Source organism: Antrostomus carolinensis, unplaced genomic scaffold (genome assembly GCF_000700745.2).
Source record: "Antrostomus carolinensis isolate BGI_N321 unplaced genomic scaffold, ASM70074v2 scaffold148, whole genome shotgun sequence".
Lineage (NCBI taxonomy): Eukaryota > Metazoa > Chordata > Aves > Caprimulgiformes > Caprimulgidae > Antrostomus > Antrostomus carolinensis.
In genome coordinates, this window is record NW_010332051.1 from 89,945 (window position 1) to 99,524 (window position 9,580).

Below are 9,580 nucleotides of genomic sequence, written 5' to 3' on the forward strand. Positions count from 1 at the left end.
TCTTTTCTGGACTTTTCCAAGCCATCTGGAAGTGTCCTACATAGCACAGTTTGAGTGCCCATGTTCTGGTTGATTTCAAAAGTAAGCACAGGTCCCTACTGCAATTATAAAATATGCTGCCCTTGTAGGCAGATTCAGAAAGAGTATCAGGTCACAGAGTCACCTCAGCCACCTTGGTGATAAAGCAATGCTACAGTTTCTCACTGGTTTAGAAAGCTGTGGAAATCATCTTAATAGGATTGTTTCCTAGAATATATTTAGCCTCATTTAGTGCACATGTCCTTTCAGCTAAACTGCAAAACAAATCACAGAAACATGATTTGCTACCAGAGACTCCTTGGTTAGCCTGCTGAAATACAGTTGTTCACTGTTACTGAATTCTATGATGTCTGTAAGTAAGATGAGATGCGTGCTTGTCCCCTCAAGAAGTCTTCACAAATGTACTAGAGCTTACGAGAGATGATGTTAAGACTACATATGAACATGTTTGGTCTTGATACCCATTGCATAAGGGATACTTGCAAATGCAATGAGATCTGTTTTATTTGTGTTGTTTTAGTTAGTATATGGTGTGGTTCTCATTAGAGGGCTAGGCTCAATGTATTCAGGTTGGGTCAGGAGGACATGCACAATAATTGCTTAATGCCGCATTGGCAAAGTTCGCTTTATTACTTAAAAAAAAAAAATCTTGGCAGTTGTTAAAAAAAGCAGCTGGCATGTAAGTTGTTTGACTTAACTATTACCTCATTTTCTCTCAAAATATTGCCAAAACTTCTTAATGACAGCGAACAGATGGTCAACATTTTTCAACGTTATAGATAATCCCTTTCCCAAATCAAATGATGGCATTTTATTTGTTTATCCAGAAGGGGATTTGAACAAGAATTAGCCATCATTTACATATATTCCATGACTAGTATTTACTAAGGGTGAAAGCACTGCAATATCATCAGAACTGTAACCCATCAAAAAAATTTAAAACAAAGTATAGCTCTTACATTCACATTTGGAGAAGGGTCTGGCTGCTGGCTGATTGCTGCTGCTCAGAAGCCTTGGTAGATAGCAACCTGTCTGCCTTCACATGTGAAGTTACCCTGCAGTCAGTCCACCTTAGAGTTCAACTGAAGATATCACACAATCAGTTGGTATTGAAAGAAGGATGAGGAAAGGAGAGAAATTGGACAGGCTGATGAAGTTTCTTACATGAGGTAGACATACACAAAAGTCCCAGATCTTTCACCTTCCGAAACGACTAAAAGACAATAAAGAGCCACAAAGAGATGAAACATCGAAAAGCAGGTCAGGACAATAGTTTACAAGCAGCACTTCCAGACACCAGCCAGAAAGGAAACTACAGCTTCTTCTGCTGTAGCCAGAGAAAGTGACATGAATTGCTGATGTGACAGGAAGGAAATTGAGTTAGAGATATTGTAGAGAATGCCAGAAATTGGTTAGAACCTGGCAGGAAGAGACAAGTCAAGGATGGCATCTAAGAGAGCTGATTGACTGAAAAGACACTGGTGTTGACAACAGCAAAGAGAACAGCAAGAAAAGGTGGACTTAGTGAAAATCAGGACATTGGCTTCTGGCACTGTTGCGTCCAAGGCGACAGCGAGACATTTGTAAGGACATTTGTACAGGTCTGGTAGGATGTACAGCTGATGGTAGAGGGAGAGAAAAGAAAAACAACTCACTATATTGAGATAGTGAATGAATAAACAGAAAAATAGGAGAGAGGAACTGTGAAAGCCAAAGGAGGGAAAAGAGCCGAGGCCTAGCATGCCTACCAGATCCGAGCCCCCGAGGTTTGGATACAAGACTGTAACACAGTACTTTCAGTGATCACAGAGCAGTAGTTGGACTGGAGGTTGCCTACAGTGCAAGTGGAAAGGAAGAATCTAAAATAACAGTTGGAGAAGGTGAAATCACAAATTATGGCAAAACATACATGTAGTCTAGTCCAAACTTTTGGGTTCTTTTGCAAAGGGAAACAATAATCAGATACACTTATTCTAAGAGGAAGGATCCTGGAGAGAAATCTTTGGGTGTAGGTAACAAGGAGAGAAAGCCAGGAAGCATGGCTCTACAGATTGTTTTAAACTGGATGATGAACTCCTCACTCTAAAATTAAACAACATTTTCTTCCCACCTGAATTATCTAACCTCCTTTTCTGAGCTCACGCTAACTAGAGAACTGATTCCACGTTCCTGTGTATTAATTCAGTGGCATTTGCTACTGTGTACTGTCTTGCTTGACCAAGCTTAAATGTATTACAAGAACCAGTGATTACAACCACTGTTAAATGGCCAACATTTCTCAAGAACTACTCTAATAACTAGTCTCTGTTTCTCTTGGATGTGAAAAGATCTTTATAAAGAATAACTATATAATGATCCCAGAATTACCTTTACCAGGCTGATTATCCATGGTTAGTACACTAAGACAACATTTAGAACTGGTCATACCTTGGCACTGTCACTTTGAAAGAAGTGTCAACATCTCATAGTCTGGTTCGATTTTAATTGGTATGGTGGTACAACCTGCAGGCCACAGATATCGAAATGGCGTCACTATATCCTACAGTGCTTGTCAAGCCAGGTAGTAGGAAGCCACATAGAAACAGAAGGAAGTTTGAACCAACAGCTTAACAAATTTTGTCCCCAGTAAATATGTTTGTGTAAAACAGTTCTGCAATAAAAAATTCATTTTGTTGAGTCAACGTTTGCAAAGAAATTGTGTTCATCAGGAAATCCTTAAACTGTTCCAATTAGAGCGTTTAACCAGCCAAAGTAGAACTCAAACATTATTAAAAAATACAAGTGGTAATTATTACAATTTCATAGCAAAGAAATGTCAACCAATCTTCAACTAATTATCACAAGAGAGGCACTTTGTACACCCAGTATTAAGTTGAAGGGATTAGTTCCAGACAAAAGTTAATCTAAGATCTCTTGCCAATGCGACATTAGTTTATGCTAGATAACAATTAGATTAAACCATCCGACATTCTGACCTCAGGTTATGCTGTTCAGTGCATGGATGTTGGGGATCTGTCTATCTTTTCTAGCTTGTTTGATCTGTAGTAATTCTATCAAAAACTCTCTGATTGCCCACAGATAATTTACACCACATTTACTATCATCATTTTAACTTCAGAGAAAGCCTGTGGAATCTCATGTCTCTCTGGGTACACTAGCCTTTAATGCAGATAGCAACTGCATTTTTGAGCAAAATCTCTCAGTCTTACTCAATCTCTCCTACTTACTGTTCTTTGTTTCACATTACAGTGTAGTCTTAGAGTACACAAACAGGATTTCTCTTGAGTGAGGCTAGGTAAGGAAATGGGCTCCACAGCGTACCTGATGCACTCCAGTGGTCCTTCACTTCATGGGACCAGACTCAATTTAGTGTAAAGTGTCCACCATGTCCTCAGAACTAACTGCCTCATTCTACAAATACACTCCTTTCCAACCACACTAATTGTTAGTAATAGTCTCTGTGTGGATTTTTTTCTAATGGAAAAGAGGGTCTAAAATGCCATTAATAGTTTTCTAATTGATCATATAATCATATTTTAATGGGCTTTAAAGAACACATGATGCATAAGAAATATTTACATTATTTGACATGATCACATATCACAGGAAAAAAAATGAAGCATAATGGGTTACATCAAGTTCTCCCAATTTACAGCAATTCTAAGCTGTAAAAGCTGCTTGGGACACAGTCTCTTCTGAGTAACTTGTGGAGCCTTGGAAACAATTTTTAATTTTTTTTTTCCTTGAAATTCCTTTTTTGGTGAGGTAATTAGACAGAATGAAAAAATGAAAGATTAGTATCAGCTGAAGAGCTTGAGCATATGCTGAGCAAAGTTTAAAACAAATCCTAATATTGTTATAAATTCCAAGATAAGTGAACAGGCATCAGGAGAAGGTACACATGCAAAAAGGACTGTGTCTGCTAGTTTATCTTTGTGAGTGTTTGAAAGTAGATGACAGTATATAAAAACAAAAAAGCCAACACTATCATAAACAAATGCAAAATGAGCTGCAGAGATGAAATGCTGCAGGCTGTCTACCATTAGTGCTTCTTGAAACTCTGCAAATACAGAAAACGCCCTCCCGGTTACTGCTGACTTATCTGCAGTGCATTTCTTAGCGAGACAGCCATCAATACAGCATGGAATTTTCAAAGGGTATTATCCCTGCCTGTGAACTGTAGATGAAACAGTGAGAAAGGGGAGTGAAAAACAGTTTTTTAAACACAATAAGTCTTCTGACAATCTCAAGAATGTTCTAGCTGTAGATCGCTCACCTGCACTGGAACTATACATATTAGAAATCCAGCCATTCACTGGACAGATATTAGCATCAGAATTTACATTCGTTTCCTCACTTACATTTTATTTTTATACTGTTGTTTTTTCCACCTTTCCTGTTGTGCTTCATAGTTTAATATAAAGTGCTTTTTCTACTCATCAGTTGTTGCTCTGAAAGAGGACTGTATGTAAGATTTGTATGCAGAAGTAGGTTCAATAACTGTAAGTTTGTGTTCAGACTGCCTCCCTTCCCAAAAAGATTGCAAGCACCAGGGTACATTTAGGTACCTCCACTATCACAGCAGACTTCCTTTTAAAATTGCCTTGTACCAGTTTGACAGCTGGTATCTCAGCTGGACAGAAGAACACAGTAAGTAGTAGAGACACAAAGATTTAGAAGTCTCACACATTCACCTAGAGACTCCAGCTGCAGGTAGGGGCTCTTACATTCTGTGATGCTACTTGGCATTTTCTTTGAATAGCATCATGTTAATTTAATATTAAAGTCAGTGTAAGTTCTGATACTTACTATGAACAGCCATATCCAAAATTCTTAGGTTTATAATGGGTCAAAATCCTTTTGGTGGGCTTCTCCTGCTGTTACATTTACTCTTAAACTGTCGTATGACACATAAGCTTAACTAGATGTCTTCTTGTGCACTTTAAGTAGTAAGAGCCCCAAACTCAGTTTAATCTTTTCATTTGACCTCTGAGAAAACCTCCAAAAGAGGTCCCAGCTGAGACCTTTCAGTGAATGCAACATCTCTCCAGTAAGGGCTGGACTTCTGCACAAATCTCTGGACAGTTACCCAGGAATTTTTACCAGTTAAGAACTAAAAAAAGAAAGGAGACTGGCTGCAATGTGGCCTAGGAGTTTTGCTGTTGAGCTACATAGAGCCAGGCTTTTCATTAAATTATCGTTAGATGCAAGGACCAATTCTGAATCACTGGCTAAAATGAAGGATGCTTCCAGAACAGCTTTCTTCTTGTGTAGGCTTCACAGTAAATTGGGTCATATTAAACTCCCCTGAAGAGCTTGAAATGAGTACCAGCTAGCAATACGGCTTTTCAAAGTTAATGCAAGCCATTGGGACAACTAACAGAAATGAAATTTTGCTCTTGTAGATGATGAGCTCCTTAAGTGGCTGCTAGACAAACACTCTACCACTCTTCCTTCTAAGAATAATCCCAAGCTATTCCACAAAAAGCTGACTCACTTTATAGAGATTAGTCTTCTAACAAGCTCTGTCTTGAAGATAAGCAGGTTTACTACTTTTAGCCTTTTTAAAAAAAAACAAAAACAAACTTTTGTGTCTTGCACATGCACTAACAGTCCATAGCAAAAACAAGAACATAGGGACATGGGGGTTCTACATGCCTGCATCCCATTTCTAGGAATATCTTTCACTAATCGGGCAGTGGGTCTTAGGCATTTTTGACATTTTTATTGCCTAAATAAATTTTTTTAAGTGTCTGGTCAGAAACAAGTTCATCACAGCTTGATCTGATCAGAAGTGCACCCAGGGAGAAGGACATTTAAGGACACTGCCTATATTATTAAAATTGAGCTGTCAGCTTATTGTCATTTTCCTTGTGTTTTTTAGCTATTTCTTTCTTTTAAAAAGAAAGCCTAGCTTTATTCTGATCTGGTTAATTGTGCAAAATTGACAGCTGAAATATTTTTTTAAACAAAATATGGATTCAGGGCATTGGCAAAGTCCCATCTCCCATTTGGCTGTTCTGAACTTAAAGGTTTTGCAGCAATGGAGGAGAAGCTAGGCAGGAAGCCAAGGAATTAGCCTCAGGCTGTACAGTCTCCTCCAGGAAACAAGCTGTGCTGTAGGACACAATCACACCATCCCCTTCCCTAGTTCAGCCAGTCACCTCCTTATCCTCTGGCATGGCAGGGCTCCAGTAGTTGCTTGCAGATGTCCAAGAAGGTGTCAGCAGGGCTCAGTATGGCTTGATGGAAGTAGTGTTATAAAAGGAAAATATTACCACATCTAGCAGACAGTTTACTCCATGTACAGGTCTCAGTAGGATGGAACACAAGTTTAAAGGACTGAAAATGCCTACTGCTACAGGTCACATAAGAAATAAGCTAAAAGCCAAATAAGTTCTCAGGTCAGCAATGAAAACAGCCTAAAATCTTTGTGACATCTTAACAAAAGAGATGCCAAGAGCTCAAACTGCAAGGTCAACAGTGTTGTGGCCAGTTCAAACAATCAATTTGAACCTCAGGAATGTAAAGAGACAGAAGAATGATGCTCATTGCTATCTGAAGGTCAAAGCATTTACAGGATATAGTGTTCCAGAACCAAACTAGGTCTGTCCCTTACTGTAGCTAGTCACAAAAGGCACTGAGCAATTGGCTTTAGCTCATATTCTAGGTTATGCTGAGAACCTCCTTGCAAAGTTCCTCTGCTTATGTGTTTAGACAAGTTCTCACCTACCAAATGGTGATTTGAAAGAATTTTTATACTTCCAGAGCAAACACATCATCAGTTAGATGATGTATGATCAATTAAGAATTCATGCTGAAGTCTGTCTGCAATTAGGGAAACATTTAAGTCCAAGCTGACAATCATTTCTAAATAGCAACAATTTCCTAAATTCAGTCCTAGAAAGTGATGCCTTGAATTTACCCATACTGTACTGAAATACACAGGAAAAAAAAAAAAAAATTAGGATTGCTAGTGTTTAAATAAGACTTCATTTCTTTTGTTTTCCCTCAAAGGATGACTTTTCAATATGATTTCAGCAAGAATAACTGTTTTATTAAACAAGACAACTGGCATTATTTTCCTTCTCCTTAAGCCCTTCCAGGTTAATTCTTCGAGTACCTACAGTGCAGCTCTTTCCTCCTTTCATCTCTGTAAGTAAAATCTATAAGATTCATTCTATATGTGCTAAAATACTTCAGAAACCTTAAAAGAAAATAATAAGTAGATGGTGTCTGGACAAAAATAAAGATTGTAATTGAAGGCAGAGTGAAGGTAGCAACTCCGCATTTCCCTAAGATAGGAAATAACCAGCTGTATTAAGATAAAAGTTATAACCTTTTGACATAACCAAAAGATATTAAAGATTTTTACAGAAAACTTGCTTAAACATTTGGTTGGTTCAAATGCAGACTTCACAGAGAGAGGCTTTTGCAAAACAAAAGACCTTCTCAAAGGGAAATGCTTAGATTCATTCAGTTATTGTTCCTTCACAAACAAATACCAAAGTCCAAAACACTTCCACTAACAAACAGAAGCTATGACAGTAAGGACTGGGGAAAATCTGTACTGGAAGCCCATACTACTTTGATTTTTCTTTTTAATTTTCATAATCTACTTAAAAACCATCTGATGTTTTTGAACTAGGGCTCAGATTATATAAAAAATGAGGTTTCATTGTAAACTCACTACAAAGCTAGCAATTTGTAAACCTTTAGAACAGCTTTTGAAATCTTGGCCAGGGACATTTGAAACGCAGCTGGTTTTCATCATTTCTCTTGTTTCATGAAGTCATTGGATTGAGAATGACACATTAACTTGGGGTTTATTTATTTATTTATTGAAAGATTGATGAGAGACACAAGGACTAGTTGTATTAGTGAAAACAAACTTACCCGTGCACCCTTCTCCGGAAAACATTTGCATCCAGCGGTACAATCACGGCCCCCACATGGCCCACTGAAAGGCTTCTTCCCACCCTGTTAAAAAAAAAAGAAATAAAAAAAAGAGGAAAACTGAATTTCATACTATTTGTCAGCTGAGGATCTTCAGTTAGAATGCTTTGTTTCAGCACTTTTCACCTATGTTACATTTGTCATGTGAATTTGCTGGGAAATAAGTGGCAAAATATAGTTACATTTTAACTTTTCCATAATTGGTCATTTTCAGAATCACCAAATTGACAGAAAAAGTTGCTTTAGAAATCCTTTGAGGAAAAGTGAATTTACACAAGTTGGTGCTATTCCACAAGGTGGTGCTTTCTAGGGCTACCAAAACCCATAAAACTAGATGATGTTGTGAGATACTCAGTACACTATTAGACTATGATCACAATCACTAATTAGAATTTGTGCCTCAAGCCACCCTGCAAGCCCAATATCTCTACATCAATGACAACCACCCAGAAAAATTTTTGTAATTTTGCCCACTTCTAAGAGCAAGAAGCTGTACCCCATGAGCCACAAGCACAGAGAAATTCCTGGATGAGAGAAGGCAGCATTTTTAACTAAGAACAGATGTGCAAGGAAGACAGTGGGAAACTACTGCCAATTTGGATTTAATCTGAAAATATATTCTGAATTTGCTGCACTAGCACTAGTTATTTCAAGGACAACTACAATATTTATGTAAATCTGAAGTCCCTATATCATGAACTTAATTCAGATTGTGATAGTACATGGAAGTCAACTACAGAAGTTTAGTTCAGATAGTTTGTCCCACTCCCTCCCACACTCAATAGGCTTGAAATACTGGGACATCAAAAGCCCTGCAACACTACTGACAACATTACAACAGTCCTGGAATAAAGTCCAATTTAGCATTGTAATTCAGCCACTCACAAGAACACCCCTGTCTAAGGAAACTGTCTTTCACTGTCAAGTGTGCTCAGGTACACTCCCTAGGTTCTGGAACTCTGAATGGAATAAACATTTAAGCTCCTCATATCAAGGTGACCAAACTAAGTGCTAAAACAAGTTCAGACTGGAACAGAACTTCTCCTTATTAAAAGCATTCACAGAAAATATTTTTAAAGCCTTTAAATTTTCCTGACATCTGTCGGTGAGGAACGTGAAAAATGAAAGGCAATTCATGCAAGTTTCTCCTGTACTTTTGAACTTCTTCGCATCAGCTTTCTCAAAGAGCTAGCCTGTAACTAGTAACAAAGTAGTCTGACATCATTTGATAAGTTTTCTGCTAAAGGTAAATAAAAAACCCCTCTATACACTCTGGTATTTGCACCATTTTGCTAAATTAAACATCTCTGTTTTTAAGGCAGCATAGAATGAACAGATACTAAGGAAAAGCCTTAAATCCAACCTCCCATACTTCCCTAGCCTGAAGGGAGCATTACCTCTTGCTGCAAAATAGTCATAACAACCTTCAAGCAATTCTAAGAGGCATCAAGTATAAAAAAACCCCAAAAAACAAGCAAGTAGTACTTTGGGCAATTTTGTTCAGATGAGACCCCATTAGATACGGGGCTTTTAGCTCATTAACACCCTATGGTAGGATCTAAGACAATACTTGAGGAGAACAGGG

General features: G+C 38.0%; 1 protein-coding gene across 1 annotated transcript in view; it reads right to left on the reverse strand.

The window, feature by feature from the left end:
• COL4A6 (collagen type IV alpha 6 chain) overlaps positions 1-9,580 on the reverse strand; it is a 91,277-nt gene that overhangs the window by 76,097 nt on the left and 5,600 nt on the right. Inside the window, exon 3 of the mRNA XM_010173339.2 lies at positions 7,936-8,019. Within this exon, the coding sequence (XP_010171641.2) occupies positions 7,936-8,019 (84 nt within the window). The remainder of the gene's footprint in view (positions 1-7,935; positions 8,020-9,580) is intronic.